Here is a 19,945-nt window from a genome sequence, read left to right as displayed (position 1 = left end):
ATATATTATCTTTTTATATTTTTTTAGATAATTGCTTTATATTATAATAATATATTACAATATATTAATTCTAATCCTTCACTTTAAACATTATCTTTTTGTATTTTCTTTTTGTAACGAAGCTAGCAATAATGTAGTCAATTTGTATTATTGTATGGTAATATTTTAAATAGTGGTTGTTTTTTTATTTTCTATGAATTAATAATGTTTTATGTATTTAATACCCAACCTCATGTGTACAATGAGAAACCCATGTATACATTTGTGTCTTAGGAACTTTACTCCCCTTCGCAAAATCATTGTACATTACACACACTTTTTTAAAAAACCTTCAAGAATTAAATATATCCAAACATCTACACAAAATCAACCACAAATCAGATCACACTAACATTTGGTTCATTTTCTGCTTTTTTTTTATTGTCATAACTGTTAAGGGCATTTATAATCCGTATCATACCAACAGGAGAAAAACTGCGTACATCTATGTGGCCTTTTAAATACATTTACAGCAGCTGAGGGAATGGGGGAAAGGGTGGATGGGTAAGGCTCAGAGGGGCCGAAAAACACAGAAGCCTACGAATGACAGCTGTTCTAGAGGAAAACGGGCAGGGAGAACCACAAATGACAAGGAGAAAAAATATACTGGTGTACCGTGTTCAAACTGATGCAAGCGCAGTGAGTATCCTTTTTTAAAAGTCTGGATTCGTGTATTTCTTTTTCCATGTCCTAACAAAGAAAACTAAGCATCCAAGAAGGAATCAGCAGACAGACAAGGGCCAAAACTCCCAAGAGGAAAACAAGGGCCGCAGAACCACCATTCACCCCAATCCGGCTGTTAATCGCGAAGCGGCTTCTGGGTCCAAGTGCTATATTAAACTGTATGGGGAGACTCATCAAATGGTAATAATAAACGTTTACGAAGCGATGTAATACTTTCAAAAATCTCGATCGCAATATATATCCATGCCTAATATCCGATGGCCAGAAAGTGAGACATTTTTTAGAAATTGTTACAGTTTTGGTAATTGTGATGCAGCAAGTCTGATGTGTACACTATGATTTTATATAAAATTCACTTTAATGTGTGATATGACGAAAAAGGGGTCATAAACGAATATTTTCTCATTTCAAACAAGTAGCGGCTTGGACCCGGAAACAGTATTTCATATGTCACGACTTAACAAGTGGATGGATTATTAAAGATGGCGGTTTATGGTTCAAGCAGATCTTACGTGATTCCCGTTAACCTGTAGTCCTCGAACATTTAATATTGTGAAATCACTGTTTAGTGTAAATGTGCAGTCACATTTACAGTCACTTGACAAAATTTTGCACGAGGTCGCAAGAAGCTCTCCAAGCAGATTTCACTCAAATTAGCTTCAGCGTCGCTAACTTGACGTCAGTCGAAAAACTGCATAGCGACAAAGATCAGACGATTTAGTAACAACAGCAAAGCCAGGGGTGCATCATCTGAAATAATGTACAAGCTAAACATCGTCGCTAGTATCTACAAAACATGATGTTTTCATTTTATTCAACGTTTCAGCAAATAACTTACTAAAATCCCTTGAAATAGAAAATAGCCTCTTTTGTGTACTAGAATACATGCTCATCATACTATCTACTAGGGTTGTTGTTTTTAACGCGATTGCATTACAGTATACGTTATCGAAGGAATAATCGTTTCTTTTTTTCAATTGAGCGTGAGATGTTGCGCTGGTATATTTATAAATATATTGTATATTTGATTGCAGTTTGATGTTTTAGAGTCCATGCACTGAAAGGGCAAATAAACACGTGCATCATGGGATTATTCTTGCGTATTTAAAAAAAAAAATCAGATCAACCGACTTTAAGACGCAGCACACAGCCTAAACCAGCATTTGAGGCCACCGTCTGTACACAACCATAAAAAGTCACATGTAAGATGGGTAATAAAAAGCACAGGTACCTCTCTAGCTAATTCATTAAAATGAACAAAACTGAAAATAAAAATCATCTTGTGTTTTTTAGATAGTCAAGACAGGGCTTGTTGACGGATGAAGAGGGAATAGTGTGAATAAGTGAATCTGTAGTGTTCCATAAATACCGGAGGGAGGAAGGAAAGGGTCAACCGTGACACCACTGAGGAGGGAAACTACTGTAGATTTTGGGGATTCACAAGCCTTGTTTGGCCAGCGCGGCGGTCACATCTTCTGCTAGCGTTGCCAGCTGTGGTGACTCGTGCATGTTGATGCTCCCGGATGAGGACATGTGACTGTGTCGGTGAGGGGACGTCCCGCCGGACAGCCCGAGCGACTCCATCACAATCTCTGCTCCGTGATCCACGCGCGCTTTGGCAGAGTCGCGGAAGGAGAGCTTATGGCTTTCGATCTTCAAAAGTAAGAAATAGGATTACGTTAAGTGTTTGTGAAAAAACAAACAAACATATATTTATCGAGGACTGACCTGGATCTGACCTCCTCCGGGTGTATGGTGGGCATTATCCAGGGAGCCCACTTTGGCGTGGGCTTTTTCTCTGAAGTCCAGCTTCACGCTCTCAATGCGGACATGGCCACCGCCTGAGATATATGAAAACAATAAATCACAACAAATTTCTCATTTCTCACCTATAGTCAGTGCATTGTTAGTGCTATTTTTTATTATATTTAAAAAAAAAAATAATTCCCCAAAGCACTAGGCCTACTATAACTGAAAAATACGTAAAATAATTAATTTATTACAGTTATTTTAATGTTGCAATTTATTGTTGTAAAGTGCAATTTTGTTGAGTTTAAACTTTTGTTCTGAATTTTTTCTTTGAGTGTTGATTGTTTAATTAGTATTATTTGATTTTTATTATTATTATTATTATTATTATTATTATTAAATATTTGATTTATTGACTGATTATTAAACAATCATTCCTTTTCCAAAACAATTGTGGGGGCTATGGAAAAATCAATCAATCAATTAATCAATCAACCAACCAACCATTCAATAAAAATCTTTTCAGTTTTTAGCCAAATTCGTCCTTTTTATTTTGGTTTCAGCCAAAAATTAAGAATTTTAGAATTATTTAATTAATTTCTGTATTAAATATTTTTTTCAGTATTACGTGATCCTTCAGAAATGATTAAAATAGACTTCTCAAGAAATGTCTTATTCCGTTTTAGTGTTATAGCTGTGTGTATCAGTGTTGGAATCAGTTTAAGATATTCTGTGTGAAACCGTTTCAGAATTATTTGAAGAACAGAAATTATAAATAACAGCAATTATTTGAAATATTGATAGATATATTTTGTACCAAAATAAATATCACTTTTGATTAATTTATTCATCCTTATTTAATAAAACGGTAATAATAAAAAATTTCAAACATTTCAACAGTACAAATGTATAGGCTATTTATCTAAAAGTACATAAAATAATAATAAGAAAACTTTGAAATATACTGTTCATGTAATATATAAAACACTTGTTTAGTGATGCTTTAAAAAAATTAAAATACAGATGTCAGTAAACTGATCTTTTTCACTTTGTAAATCGGCATCAATGGGCTTTATGCACAGCTAGAGTTTTAAAGCCGAAGAAATTCCTGTAGAATACAGAGGAATTCCGAAGAATACTGGGGTAAAATAAACTCATATTTTGAAGACATTGTAGGGGGAAATGGAATTTAATGCAGCGCTTCGTGTCCGATCTGACACCCACTTCATATCGTATATCTAACAGGCAGTGAAGATCACTGATTATTAAAAAAATCTTAAACGTGACACTTTTGCAATGAAAAGACTGGAAGTCCTTGTGCTGCCTGGCTGAAAATTAAAAGTATGTGTGCATATAGCCCATTAGTACAAAATTCAGCAGCTAAAATTCTGACTAGGACCACTGCAAGAGAGCACATAACCCCTATTTTGAAAAATTTGCACTGGCTTCCTGTCAGTTTTTAAATTGATTTTAAAATCCTTATCCTTGCGTACAAGGCCTTGAATGGTCCAGCACCACAATATTTATCTGAGCTTTTAATCCCATACACTCCTTGACGTGCCCTGTCTGATGCTGGTCTTTTAACTGCTCAGTCAACGAGGCTAAAATCTATGGGTGACCAGGCATTCTCTTCACTGGCCACCATATTGTGGAACTCTTTACCCTCTGAAATTTGCAATGCAGTGTTTTTAAATCATCTCTTCAAACTTACTTTTTTAGGGTAGCTTTTATTTTATTTAATTTGACTTTTATATTATTTTTAGATCTATTATTATTATTAATTTGTGTTTTTAATTATTTTTATTATTACTTTTTTTTGCATTTATCCTTGTGTCTTTTACAGCTTTACAGCTTTTATAGTGTCGTTTTGTCTTTCATAAAAATGTATTGTCTGATGTCAATATTTCAGTCTCAATTAATTAATAAAAAATTTATCAATTTTCACTTTTCAGCCAAATTTTTACTAATATTTTGGTTTCACCAATGAATTATAAGTTTTTAAATTATTAAAGAAATAATTAATTCATGTATTAAATATTTATAAAGTCTCATGTGATCCTTCAGAAACAATTAAAATTTTCTTCTCAAGAAACATGTCTTATTACTATCAGTGTTGGAAGTGTTATCAGTTTAAGATATTCTATGTGACACTGTTTCAGAATTATTTGAAGACTATAAATTCTAAATAACAGCAATTATTTAAAATATTGATATTCTGTACCAAAATAAATGTCTTAAATGTCTTCTTTATTCGTATTTAATAAAACAGTAATAATAAAATACTGATTCCAAACATTTGAACAATACAAATGTATAGGCCATTTATAAAACAATTAACTAAAAAAGTACATAAATAATAATAATATATAATAAGAAGCAGAAACTTCTAAGTTCTTTGAATTATACTGTTGTAATATATAAAATATATAATGTTAGTGATGTATTTTTAAAACAGAAAATGCAGATGTCACTGTGAGTGAACTGATGATTTTCACTTTGTAAATCTGCATGCACAAATGAACAAGTGAAATATTTGGATTAGATTTTGCAAACGATGCCATTAAAACACAACCACTAGATGGTGCTCTTGCATCATTCAACAGTCTATTTCAGGCACAGCTCATTTCCACCGCAAGCTGTATGACACTGCAAATCTCCAGTCTGTGTGCAAAATGTCCAGCCATCATGCTCACCTGGCCTATGGCGGATGTTGTCCAATGATCCACACTTGGAGGTCACATGACTAAGATCAATCTTCTTAGACTGAATGTGAATCTGTAAGAAACAGCCAAAGATGAGAACAGAATAAAACAAAAAATCTGGATAATAGTCTAACATTTCTTCTTCAAATAAGAAGCTGTAAATAAAATGGTTTTGCCTATAAAACAGAAATAATTCATGAGTTAAATGGTTAGGAAGGCACTGCAAAAACAGTTAGACACATAAAAACCGAGCTGCAAACCAAACTGAGTCATACTGTATGTAAATTTCGCAACAATATGCAACTCAACACCTGCAATAAATATCAACAATACACAGTCAGAAAACAAACATTCAGCTGAATCAGAAGAGACGGTAAAGTACCATTTAATAGTTCTGGTATATTTGGAAACAAATTCAGCTTAGTATTTACTATATCTGGGCGACACAGTAGCGTAGTGGTTAGCACTGTCGCCTCACAGCTAGGTCGATGGTTTGAGACCCGGCTAGGTCAGTTGGCATTTCTTTGTGGAGTTTACATGTTCTCCCCGTGTTGGTGTGGTGTTCCTCCAGGTGCTCTGGTTTCCCCCACAGTCCAAAGACATGCGGTATAGGTCAATTGAATAAACTAAATTGGCCGTAGTGTATGTGTGTGATTGAGTGCGTATGGATGTTTCCCAGTACTGGGTTGCAGCTGGAAGGGCACCCACTGTGTAAAACATATTCCGGATAAGTTGGTGGTTCATTCCGCTGTTGTGACCCCTGATGAATAAAGAGACTAAGCCGAGAGAAAATGAATGAATTTACTATATCTGTAATGAATATTGAATTCAAGAGCTTAGTAAATATTAATAGGGTTGCTTAAATATATATTTTTATATACAGTATTTTAGTGAACTATTTTATATTTTCTGAAATTGCCTCAAAGATATTTTTTAAATAATTTTTATTGCATTTTAATAATAAAAAGATTAAACAAGCTAACATATATTTTGAAACATACTTTGGTACATGAAAGTTGAAATTAAATGTATATTTAATTAAAGATATATGGTTTATTGAGTCTCACGGTGCAACTTTTATCTACAGTAAGGTATATTTGGTAACAATTAACAATAAGGTTGTATTAGTTAATGTATTTACTAAAATGAACAAACAAGGAACAAAACACGTATTACAGTATTTATTCATGTTTGATAATGTTAGTAAATGGAAATAGTTGTTCATTTTTATTCACTCATGGTGCATTAATTACAGTTAACAAGCAGGAATTTGGATTTTAATTATACAATAGTAAATTCTGAAGTATGATTATTGATAATTGCTGTACAAGTATTGTTCTATATTAGTTTGTCACTAAATACATTTACTAACATTACTGAATCTGTATTGTAAAGTGCGACATATATTTCAAATATATTTCAGCCATGTATTTTTACTATATGCAAAACACATCAAATGGGATTAAGTCTTGTTTTAATAAAAAAAATCTAGATATAAGAAATATTTTATCCTTATATTTTATCCTCAAAATCTAATTCATAAACTCTACATTTAAAAGCAGTGTTCTGGCATATTATAAATATATTTGTATTATATTTTAGTGAAACTATTTTATATTTTCTGAAATTTCCTCAAAAGATATTTTTGACCAGCGCCAATGGCATAGTGTTTAGTGTGTTAACACATGTACTCCGGTGCTCACGGCGACCCAAGTTCAATTCCTGCCTCGAGGTCCTTTGCCAATTTTTCCCCTCTCTCTGCTTCCCACGCTTTCCTGTCAATACTCTTTACTATCCTATCAATTAAAGGTGAAAAACCAGAAAAATTAATAACAAATAAAAAATATATATTTGAAGTAATTTGACTGCATTTTAATAATAAAAAATTAAACAAGCTAACATTTAGTTTGATATATACTTTGATGCATGAACGTTGAAATTAAATGTATATTTAATTTAAAAAATATATGCTTTGAGTCTCACGGGTGCAACTTATCTACAGTAAGGTATATTTGGTAACAATTTACAATAAGGTTGTATTAGTTAATGTATCTCCTAAAATGAACAAAAAGGAACAATACATATATTACAGTATTTATTCATGTTTGATAATGTTAGTTAAATGGAAATAAAGTCGTTTATTTTTATTCACTCATGGTGCATTAATGTTAACAAGCAGGAATTTGGATTTTAATAATGCAATAGTAAATTCTGAAGTATGATTATTGATCAATTCTGTACAAGTATTGTTCATTATTAGTTTATGTTACTAAATACATTTACAAACATTAACTACTGAGACCGTATTTTAAAGTGTGACTCAAAATCTAATTCGTAAACTCTAAATTTAAAAGCGGTGTTCTGGAATATTATAAAATATTCCACCATTAACTTAATAGACAGTGCGTGAATATATAATATATCTGAGCGCTGAACATTAATGAACCCCATGACCTGGCCTCATGCTCTACAGAGTGTAGTCATTACAGCTCAGTTGTGACTCAGTCACTCAGAGAGACAGACTTCTGCTGCGAGGGGCAGAAAAGGCAAATCAGACTGAAGTATAAACATGACTCGGCAACACCAGCTCTGACTTTCAGAAAACACAGGTCAAGGCATTTCAGCACGCAATACAGTATGCACATCACAAAGATCACACAGACTACGGCTCTGTTCCCAAAAGTTAATGAGATATGTTCAGTACTTTAAGACATAATTTTGCTATTTTCTAATGTAGCCTATAAGATAAGGTAAGATGAGATCATTTATATTTTAATAAGTGTTGCGGCAGAATCACATTTATCCTTTTCAGTCAAAGAAATCCCATAAATCCCATAAATACAGCAGGATAACGTTTTTAAAATTGTTTATTGTAGCCAATTTTGTATGTATACTACAAAAAGCATGTATGAAGTTTAAAGAAAGAATTGTAGAAACATTTAGCATATCTTAACCACAATTGCATGTGGACATTAAGCTTACAGCAAATATTGCAAAATTTACTTCCAATAATACACCAATTTTTTTACCATCTCAGAATTTAACACATTACACATAGCATGTTACATGTAGCATGTTTAACATTTTAACTCATGGCAAATATTGTTAGCATGTTGCTAACATTTTAGCTCATGGATACACGTTCGGAAAAATACAAAAAGCAGGGTTATTATCGGAAAACCATGGTAACCATACATTTAGAATGGTTTTGCTACTCAAACCTTTAGCCTAACATGTTTAGTATGTTGCTAACCTGTTTCAACATTGTCAGCATGAATTAGCAGGTTGTTTACTAACATTCTAACATATTTATTTTGTTACATATGGTGTAAATTTTAAAGGATGATTAAAATGTTGTTAGCCTGTTTCTATTTAACATGTTGCTAGCATGAAACTGTCTTTAGCATGTTGGAACCGTGTTTAACAGATTGCCAGCATGAATTAGCACCCTGCTGACATGTTAAATTACAATCTAGTTTAACATCTTGCTAAGGTTAATTAAAATGTTGTTAGCATGTCTCTAGTATGTCTCTAGTATGAACTATCAATCTAACATATTTCTAGCATGTTTACCATTTTGCCTTTACAATTTTAATGCTGTTAGCATGTTTTTAGTATCTTTCTATTTGACATGTTTGCTAGCATGAACATGTCTTTAGCATGAAATAGCATGTTGGAAATGCAATTAACATAAATCCAGCATGAATTAGCTCATTGCTGACATGTTAAATTGCAATCTAACATATTTCATATTTCATTTTGCTTACGTTAATTGAAATGTTGTTAGCATGTCTCTAGTATGTTTCTATTTAACATGTTGCTAGCATGAACATGTCTTTAGCATGAAACAGCATGCTGTAACTATGCTTTAACATGTCAGAATGAATCACATTGTTGACATGAGGTTAACTAACAACATATTTCTAGCATGTTTAACATGTTGTTAACGTTATTTAAAATGTTGTTAGCATGTTTCTATTTAACATGTTGGTTCGTTCGTTTTAACATAATATTAGAATGGTTATAGCACATTGCTGTCATGTTAACTAACAATCTTACATATTTTTACACATTTAATATTTTTCTAATATTAAATAAAATGTTGTTAGCATGTTTCTATTAAAATGCTGCTAGCATGGACTTGTCTTTAGCACGAAATAGCATGTTAAAACTGTTTAACAAAATGGGATCATTAGCAGTGTTGACATGCTAACTAACAACCTAACATACTTCTAGCACATTTGACATTTTGCTAACCTTAAATAAAATGTTGTTAGCATCTTTCTTGCGTTTCTATTTAACATGCTGCTAGCATAAACATGACTTAAGCATGAAATAGCATGCTGAAACAATGTTTTAACAATGACAGAATGATTATAGCACATTGCTGCCGTGTTAACTACTTATCTTACATATTTCTAGCACATTTACCCTTTGCTAATATTTATTGAAAGGTTGTTAGCATGTTTCTACTTGAAATGCTGCTAGCATGGATATGTCTTAGCATGAAATAGCATGTTGAAACTGCGTTTAACATAATGCCATCATGAATTAGTTGTGCTGACATGCTAACTAACAATCTAACATACTTCTAGCCTATTTAGCATTTTGTTAACATTAATTAAAACGTTGTTAGCATCTTTCTAGTTTTTTCTATTTAACAAGTTGCAAGCATGAATATGTCTTTAGCATGACATAGCATGTTGGAAATGCATTTAACATAAATCCAGCATGAATTAGCACAGTGCTGACATGTTAAATTACAATCTAAAATATTTCTAGCATGTTTAATACTTAGCTAATGCAATTAAAATGCTGTTAGCATGTTTGTAGTATGTTTCTATTTCACATGTTGCTAGCATGAACATGTATTTAGCATGAAATAGCATGTTGGAAACACATTTAACATAAATCCAGCATGAATTAGCACATTACTTACATGTTAAATTACAATCTAGCATATTTCTAGCATGTTTAACACATTGTTAATGTTTTTACTTAACATGTTGCTAGCATGAACATGCCTTTAGCATGCACATTGTTAACTAACTCTTTGCTTATATCAATTAAAATGTTGTTAGGTAGTTTCTATTTCACATTTTGTTAGCATGGACATATCTTTAACATGAAATAGCATGTTTAAACTGTGTTTAACATAATGCCAGCATGAATTAGCACAATTCTGACATGTTAACTAACGATCTAACATATTTCTAGCACATTTAACATTTTGATGACCTTAATTAAAATGTTGTTTGCATCTTTCTAGTATGTTTCAATTTAACATGTGCTTAGCATCAACACGTTTTTAGCATGAAATATAATGTTGCTGCTCTGTATTTAACAAACTTGTCAAGTTGCTAGCATTGAAAATGATAAGTAATTCCCCCACTTCTGAGTAATGATGCTGAAAATTTAGCTTTATTACAGATAAATAAAGATATACTATTGTAAATTATTACATTTTAAATTGAATAAATGCTACAGTATTTTTGATCATAGTTAACATAAATAATTTCTTCCAGACAAGACATTAAATGTCAGATACAGTAAAGAAGCCCTCGAAACCCTAAAGAGAAAAGAATAAAAACCCATGAAGGTTGACAGCAGCAACTCCATGGTACAGTCTGTTGAGCAAAACAGTTTCATCAACTACACACCATATTTTTTCCCCCAAAACAGAAATCAAAGCAGGGTGATATGTTTTTTAATCAGGATATGAAGTCCATACCGTAGACACACAAGTGTTGATGAGTCAGCATCAAACACCTGCATTACAGTCTACAAATATATACATTTGCCATGTATATATTTTCCACAAGATGAACAACAAGAAGGGACTTCAGTTTGATTCCAGTAAAAATATGTCTGAAGTGGGTGTAAGATTGAACAGGGACGCAAAAGGTTCAAATTTAAGGTCTATTGGAGGCTTTGGAAGAGAAGGAGAGAGAGATGGAGCAGTACATACATTGCCTCCACGGGGCGAATGCTTCAGATTATCCTTGGATCCGCACTTTGACTGTACGTGACCGAAGTCCAGCTTCTTGTTTAAAATTAGAATCTAGAAAGATATAAAGATATGCGTCTCTTATAATGAAGATGGAAACACACACACATAAATGAAATAGACATATGCCGATATTGAATCATTCAATATACCGTGATAATATTGATATTGTGGGCAAAATACTGTGAATAATTATTTACTATTTAAACTTTTAGAGTGTTTATTTAAAGAATATTCAGTTGTATTTCAGTGTTCGTTTATCACAGCAAATGCTTAACATTTTCACATGTTAAATGTTGCCTAGATCATTAAAAATTCTGTGACTATTTATAATCATTTGGTTTATTAATTATGTACAGTGAGTTTCCACTCGTTAACATTAGTATATCTAAAGTCAAAAGTGATGTCAACTACAAATGTACTTTGTAATCTTATATCATGTTAATTTCTTAGTTAATGACTAACAACACATTTAAAAAGTCATTATCCTTTTTTTTAATGGAGTAAATCACTAATAAAACTGATTTGTATTTTTTAAAGGTGCAGTATGTAAGTTTTCAATCTTGTTCCATTTAAAAGCAACGGCATGCATTTATTATTTTCCATAATAAAAGGAGTTTTTGTTTTAACCATCACTCTGAATTGAGATATTAGAAACAGCTTCTCTTTCTTCCAGCTGAACAACAGAAAACTGACAACCTCAGGTACAACCTGATGTGCTTTATTCAGTGTTAAATGCTAACTATGTGAGTTTGAATGCCATTTCACATGACATTTATTGCCATACTACTAAAAGAAGCAGCAGATAGTTCACCTCAGATCTTGAAAATAAAATAACCGTTTGAAATTGAACTTTAGATCTGTGACTCAGTGCAAGTCAACACATATCAGCATGTACATTTAATAATAATAAAGAGGTTTAATATGTATGAATTATATTATAAACCTTACCATTTCGTTGGGGTGCAGTAAATGCACTATTCTCTGCTTCTGAATGGCTGTATTTAAATTTCTGTCGTGTTTCGTCTGGTGCAAACGGCCAAATTGGTTATCACTGCAAATTTCGTCACATAGCGTGTTGTTAGGACACGGGGTTACAATATAACCTGCTCACCTAATGTATATGTTCGAAATGTTTATATTAATTGCTTATTAATAACCTCATGTGGAACTCTGAATCTGTCTCTCATTTCGGAGTCTGCTACTGTCTACTGGAGGTCACATTTCGCTCACTAGTGCATGTTTGGAGAGCCTCTCTGAATGAATGATATTCGCTGTTTTCCCATCAAGGCAGCACGCGGTGGTGAAATATAATTGGCTAAACTGGCATTGGGCGGGTTAAAAGAACCAAAACAAAGAAAGCGTTCCGGCACGGAAAACATATTTTCAAAGCAGAATATCTGACTTCAGCATTGTTTTTCAGATAAACAAGAATGTTCACTTCGCATGTTTCTTAAATATCTGCAAACATATTATGATATTATTATGCTTTAGAAGAGTCAAAAACTTACATACAGCACCTTTAAATTGACTTATAATTACAATATGGCTTTTTCTCATAATTTATATTACCTAACATTTACTAATAAGACTTTTTTTGTATAGTGTTACCTGTTATACTTTTGCAATTTAATTTGGTTAAAGTGTTTATTTACTCTAAACATGTATATACAAAAGCTACTTACTAAGTATTTTTCTGATATTATACATTTAAATGACTTCTTATTGCAGATAATGTCAATATTGTGATATATATTGTGATAAAAGCTTCAGCAATTAATCACAACAAGAAAATGTAATATCGGCAGAAGCCTAAAATGAAGATGGAAACAGACATAAACACATACATAGTGACAAGCCGTGCATCGGTGGGACAAATCAGTATTCAAGAGTGGTTGAAAAACAGCCCAGAAAGATGGACTTGATCTCTGTCTTAATGTGCTCGCAGCATCTGCAGCCAAGAATCAACCATGCAATACCCAGTGGAAAAAAAGCTGAGCAGAGGTCAGCTTTATGCAAATGTGGAGCAACAAAATGCGGCAACTATCATTCGGTAATGCCTGCCTATAAGCAACCAACACAGCTAGACTTAAGGACTTCACCATCAGACTGAAAAAAAAAACCTTTAGGGTTAAATTTCAACTGTACTTATGGTTGACACGCTTTCCAACACTTAGACCCCATATGCTCCTCCATCAACTCAAATAAGAAAAACTTTCACTTGTTTTATGCGTATCATGGCTGAGCATCTCATTGAGCATCTTAATTTCATTAAGTGAAAGAGCCATATCAAGTGATGGACTGAAAAAATTAACATGGATATATAAACATTACATTTCAAATAAACATTATTCATTCATTTTCTTTTTAGCTTAGTCCCTTTATTAATCCGGGGTCGCCACAGTGGAATGAACCGCCAACTTAACCAGCATATGTTTTACACAGCGAATGCCCTTCCAGCTGCAACCCATCACTGGGAAACATCCATACACACGCAGTCACACACATACAGTAAGGACAATTTAGCCTACCCAATTCACCAATAGTCCATGTCTTTGGACACACAGAGAAAACGCACGCGAACACGGGGAGAACATACAAACTCCACACAGAAATGCCAACTGACCCAGTCGAGGCTCGAACCAGCGACCTTTTTGCTATCCACTGCGCCAACCATGACGCCCAAATAAACATATAGCAATAGCCAAAGATACATTGAAACTGCCAAAATTACTCATTATATTTATCTGCAAAATTATGAATGAATAAATGAATAAACGAACAAATCAGCGAACCAATGAATGAATGAACCAACCAACCAACCAACAAACATACCAGCAAACGAACCAACGAATGAACCAACTAATGAAACAACAAATGAAGAAGTGAACCAACAACCAAACTAACGAACAATCCCACAAACAAACCAACGAACAAACCACTGAAAACCAATGAACAAACCACGAACAAATTAAAGAATAAACGAATGAACCAACGAACAACCTAACGAACCAACAAATGAACCAATGAACAACTTTAACAAATGATAAAATTCTATATAAATAAATACATAAATGAAGTACAGACAGGTCATAAATGATTTAAGAAATGAGGCACAGTGTTTAGCATATACAAGTACATCCCTTACAAATCTATACTTAAAATTTATACTTTTATTAGATTAATCAGTACTAAAGTACAAATTTATATGTGATGGAAAAACATTAAATATAATTTTCAAAAAGAGGAAAAATCAAAAGAAGCAAAAAAAAGAGAGAAAAATTGTTAATTTTGTTGTTTGTATTTTTTTTTTCAATATTTTGATTGAATTCAATTGTAATATCTTTAAATTTCTAAATATGTTTGGTGCCTAAAATATTATTTTAATCAATATATCTGTTTAATAAATCTGTTTTGTTTAAATGCACCACAATACACTGCCTATATTTATTGAGAAATTGATAAAAATATGCATTTTCAAAATGGGGTGCATTCAATTATGCTGAACACTGTATGACTTGATCTCAAAGATAAGTATATGAAAATCCTATATAATGTTTAAAACACATATTAATTAAATGTAAAAAATATTAGATGAAAAAACAATCATTTCTAAAATGTTAAATGACATTATAAAGTAAGCTTTGCCAATGTTAAAATTGATAACAACACTTCTTGATTGACTGCAAATAAGCAGAAGCAATCATCTACATTACTCTGATTGATGCTTTTAAAAGTTCAGAAGTTCACCAAACATTCAGACTGTCCCCGTCCGCTTCAGTGGGCCTCGGTAGACATATTATGTCATTAAGGCACAGGTGGGTACAGCGCCCTTGCCCAGTGTCACCCGTGGGCAAACACAGACTGGCAGCGGCCGCCACATGCCTGCTCACTGGAGCCTGAGAGACTGTGGCTCGTGTCTCTGAGAGCAACTGTGTTTGTAAAACACCCACTGTCATCCACTACCAGACAGATTGAGGCCGTGGCAGAGGTTACACAACACGGCCCTCCTCAGGGTGTCCTGAGTGTCCCAAACTGAACCCTAATGCCAGTCACAAGTCCATTCATCACTGTAAGGGCTACAGTACTCACAAGTCTAGGTAAACCAGGGACACATCACAAAAGTGATCCTGATTTAAATGGTGATCTTAAGTACAGCAAGTCATTTAATTTTGACAGTGAATGAATGAATTAGGTGCGGCACGGTGGCTCAGTGGTTGGCATTGTCGCCTCACAGCAAGAAGGTTGCTTGGCCAGCTGGCATTACTATGTGGAGTTTCCACGTTCTCCCCATGTTCGTGTAGGTTTCCTACAGGTGCTCTGGTTTCCCCACAGTCCAAAGACATGTGGTATAAGTGAATTGGATGAACTAAATTGGCTGTAGTGGATGAGTGAGTGTGTGTGGTGTTTCCTAGTACTGGGTTGTGGCTAGAAGGGCATCCCCTGCATAAAACAAATGCTGGAATCGTTGGTGGTTCATTCTGCTGTGCCGTCCTCTGATAAATCAGAGACTAAGTCAAAGGAAAATAAATCAATCAATCAATTAATTAATGTGGTAGCGCTATACTACACTGTAAAACGTTTAATTACAAAAAGTCAAGACATCAAATATGATTATTTTGCTTTAGCTTATTTTAATAAGTTAATCATGTTTCAACAATTTTTTAAGTTATATAAAGCTTAACCTAATACTTTAGTCAGTATCATTGATGTAAGTTTAGATGACTAGAAAAGTTGCAGTGTAGGTATAGCTGTATTAAGTTTAACAATCATATTAGTGTTTAGGTTGCACATTAAATAAACTAAAAATTAAATTGGCAACGGTAATAGTCCCAACTATTTTAAAATAAACTTAAAATGACAAAAATAAAGTCTTAGCATTGTGGTGTTTAAGTGATTATATAGGATGAAAAAGCCAGAATAATGAGAAATAATAGTCATACTATTGTAAGATACGTTGTATTATTTTGAGAGTTATAAGAATAAAATCAGAGTATTGTGGGATTTAAGTAACTTAAGGAGAGACACTGCAGGCAAAAACTGTTTTTTTTAATATACTTGTCAGTTTTGAAATTGGTATTCGGCCATTTGGTGTATTTTTTTTTACAGTCGAATGTAAAGAAAACATGCAAAATACAATTTTCAGTGTCTATTTTGTTTCACTAGATCACTTTGTGTCTGTACTGTAGATTTCATCTTTTTAAAAAACATTATTCACATCTATCAAAATATTTTCCGAACTATGGAGTGATAAAAACAGAGATTCAAAATCTCTTCTGTAAAAACCTTTGAATCTAATGTGTAAATAAAATTGACATTTCCTAAGATTCAGATTTTAATGCTAAAGAAATATACAAACATTTGTGCATACTTCATTAAATATTGCATCATCCAAATTTAAACAAAACATTAAAAAAAAAAAATTTTAATGTTTGCAATTCCCAATGTACAGGCAGTCAACAGGGGAAATGGGGTGATAGATATCTTTCCCAATTCATCTAGTGTCTTGTCGTAGATGAAGTAGTAGATAATATGTAGCTTAAATAAGCACAAATGTCAGGGCATGTCAAAACATATTAGGAGCCCCAAAATTACATCAGACCCCAGAGGGTTAAAGGAATAGTTCAGCCTTCTGTTAAACACACACAAAATTGATATTCTGAAGAATGTTGAAAAAAACAGCTATTGAACTCCACAGTATTTTGTCCCCACATTGAATGTCACTAGCCTCTTTCACAAAGTGATACCGGTAAATATCTGGAAAATTTCGGGAATAACTTTACCGGTAAATTCAAAAAGGAGGTTCTGGAATTTTTCCGGAAAAGACCATTTACACATTTATTCCAATATACGTATATAAATTCTGACAATGTTGCAAAGGGCTCTTTATTCAGACACTACCTAAGGACTGTGGACTGTTACTGCTCCCTTGTGGAAACACCAAGTATGTTTTAAATGTTCTAGAAAAAGCGTCATAAAAATTGGCAGTTGGTAGTAATCTGTAGAGCATGGACAGATGTCCTCCTTTCTAGTGGTGTTGTTTAATTGTGTGCGTGCATCTAAATAACCACACACACACACACCAACACCCATATATATGCTTATGATAATGGAAATAAACCCATGTGAGACAATAACCATCTTCGTTGCATTTTGACCAGACGTACCATAGTGATTAATTCAACTTCAACCAGACTATAAACTACAGTACAGACATCAATAACAAAAAATGGCCTCTGATTGTCTGCGCTTGTATTTGTAAACATAATAGGGATCGGGCTTTGTTGAAAGTTTCCCTTTTATTTAAAGCTTTAGCATTCATACAGCTGCTTTTGTCTCACAGACATTCAAAGGCAGAAATGTGAACCGCAGCTAAATGTTAACACATCTGACTACATTACAAATTCTGTAGAAGGATGAGTATTGTGTAAAACTTTGATGAAAACATATGGAGGAATACTTTCCCATGTTTAGATGTACAATGGTAATAGTGTTGCGAGACGTACGATAATTATCGTATTTGTACGATAATTTCGACCTCTGTACGATGTACGATCAATAATGAAAAAAAATCCTATAATGTACGATAATTTCATAATTTTATGGCATTTAAAATTAATTTTATTGTAATCTTATGGCTTCTATACGTATTGATATAGCTGCATCTCTTGTCTACTGTCTGTGAGGAGAGTTAAACACGGCGTTTATTTTCATTATAAACAGCGTGGACGTGAATGCATCTGAGTGTTCTGATATATATTTCAGATGATCAAATGATTATATTCATAATCAGTTATTTATTTTGAGTATATATGTATTATGTATGTGAATGGCTGTTTAAAATGTTATGTTCATGTTACTGTCATTAAAATACAAATTGCAACGCTCAAATAGTTGTTTAAAATGTTCTGTTATTACTTTCATTAAAATAAATATTCCAATGCTGTAAAATGGTTGTTAAAATTTTTTTACTGTTCAATAGTATCCATATTACAACGCTCTATGGGGTCATTGAAGCTGTTCAAAATAGAGTTCAATAGCAAAGAGGTAAGATGCTAAGCAATAAAATTCCTTTGTTATGGGGTCATTTTTAGATATTTTGAGCAGTAAAATGGCTGTTTAAAATAGCATTTGATAATAACAAAAGATATATTAAGCAATGAAATTTGTCTGACAACGTAAGTAAGATGTTCTCATGACATTTAATGTTCGTATTTGTGTTGTTTTTTATATTTCTGCATAAGCCCCGCGCGTTCGGAGCATGACCTACTCACGGCGGAAGTCCCTCCCTCTTGGAGGTAACCCAACCTACTTGCAGCGTAAGCCCCTCCGCACTTGGAGGTTTCCGGGCTGCAGCCATACTTGCTTCTGATTGGCTGGAGTAGATGTCTTACGTCAGCATATTCTAAACGTGAACGCACTTTTTCCGGCAATTTTCCTTCTGTGTTCAAACAGAGCAGCATTCCGGCAAATGTAACGATAACGTTACAACTTCTGTTCTGAAGAATGTTGGAAATAAGCAGTCATTATCCCCTTTCACACACAGACATTTCCGGAAATGTATCGATAAATTCGTTCTGGCAATTTTCCAGAAATGTCTGTATGTGTGAAAGGGGCTAATGTCTGCTTATTTCCAACATTCTTCAGAACATCTTGTTTTATGTTCAACAGAAGAAAGAAATTCATAAAGGTTTAGAACCATTTGAGTGAGTAAATAGTAAATTTTTGGGTGAACTCTCCCTTTAACACACACAAGAAAACAGAAGTCAATTACTCCAATGTGACTTAAGGTTGTTTCCTATATTTTATCACTGCAGTCTCCCAGTGTGCACTGCAGTGGCTGATGAGACGCTTTTCTCTGCCACAAGCCACACATAAAGATGTCAGTCCACACAGCTCATACCCTGCTCATTACAGCAAGACTGCATCAAACGACCTAAAAACACAAGAGCTGTTTACATCACGAGTCTGTCCCCATCGTCCCTGCTGAACTCTCTTCATCCTGGAAAACAAAACCTTCTACAAGACCAGACATACAGGAGAAATACTGTTTGTGTATTTGTGTGTGTGTGTGTGTGTGTGTGTGTGTGTGTGTGTGTGTGTGTGTGTGTGTGTACTTTACGTTTCTACAGTACAGAAACGAAATCAGATTATTCTCAAAACTAGTATGCAAATCCAAAGATGTATTTCATTACTTATGTTTGACTACCATACATAACTATTGTTAATAAATATATATTTATAGTTTATTAAATATTATATTATAGTAAATAGTATATTTAACCCCTTAGCGTTAATTTCCTAAATTTCTGTAACTAATGGCTCAGTGTACCAAAGACAGAACACTGAACTGCTAAGCTGTTAAAAAAGTTTATGTAATGTATTGTATACATGCATATTGTATACAGATATACCGGTTCCACCCACAGTTCAAAGACATGCAGTATACTGTAGGTGAATTGGATGATTGGAAATTTGGCTGTAGTGTATGACTGTGGGTGTAAATGCAAGAGTATATGGATGTTTCCCACTGAGGGTTCACGGAATTAGTGTTAGGTTGCGTAAACATAAAACATGTGCCAGAGTAATTGGAAGTTCATTCCAGTGTGGCGATCCCTGATAAAGCAGGGACTAAGCCAAAGGAAAGTATGTGAGTGTATTTAAAGAGGGCTGCACGATTAATCAAAAAAAGATTGTGATCTCGATTCAACCCCCAAACGATCTTAATCCAGTGTCTCTATTCAGCTAATTTTCAAGGTTAGGA

General features: G+C 33.4%; 1 protein-coding gene across 13 annotated transcripts in view; it reads right to left on the bottom strand.

Moving 5' to 3' along the window:
• Positions 1 to 393: 393 nt before the first annotated feature.
• The window catches only part of map2 (microtubule-associated protein 2), a 212,006-nt gene continuing 192,454 nt past the window's right edge, over positions 394 to 19,945 (bottom strand). For 10 of the 13 annotated variants that reach the window (XM_056465691.1, XM_056465693.1, XM_056465697.1 and 7 more), the window contains 4 exons: positions 11,143 to 11,235; positions 5,166 to 5,247; positions 2,452 to 2,564; positions 394 to 2,376 (listed from right to left, as the gene is read on the bottom strand). In XM_056465691.1, the coding sequence (XP_056321666.1) occupies positions 2,161 to 2,376; positions 2,452 to 2,564; positions 5,166 to 5,247; positions 11,143 to 11,235 (504 nt within the window). In that variant the 3' untranslated portion in view covers positions 394 to 2,160. The remainder of the gene's footprint in view (positions 2,377 to 2,451; positions 2,565 to 5,165; positions 5,248 to 11,142; positions 11,236 to 19,945) is intronic. The other 3 variants (XM_056465694.1, XM_056465696.1, XM_056465703.1) reach the window with 1 other exon arrangement.

Source organism: Danio aesculapii, chromosome 9 (genome assembly GCF_903798145.1).
Source record: "Danio aesculapii chromosome 9, fDanAes4.1, whole genome shotgun sequence".
NCBI lineage: Eukaryota > Metazoa > Chordata > Actinopteri > Cypriniformes > Danionidae > Danio > Danio aesculapii.
Note: the sequence above shows the minus strand (reverse complement) of the source record. Positions and strands in the feature narration are given on the sequence as shown.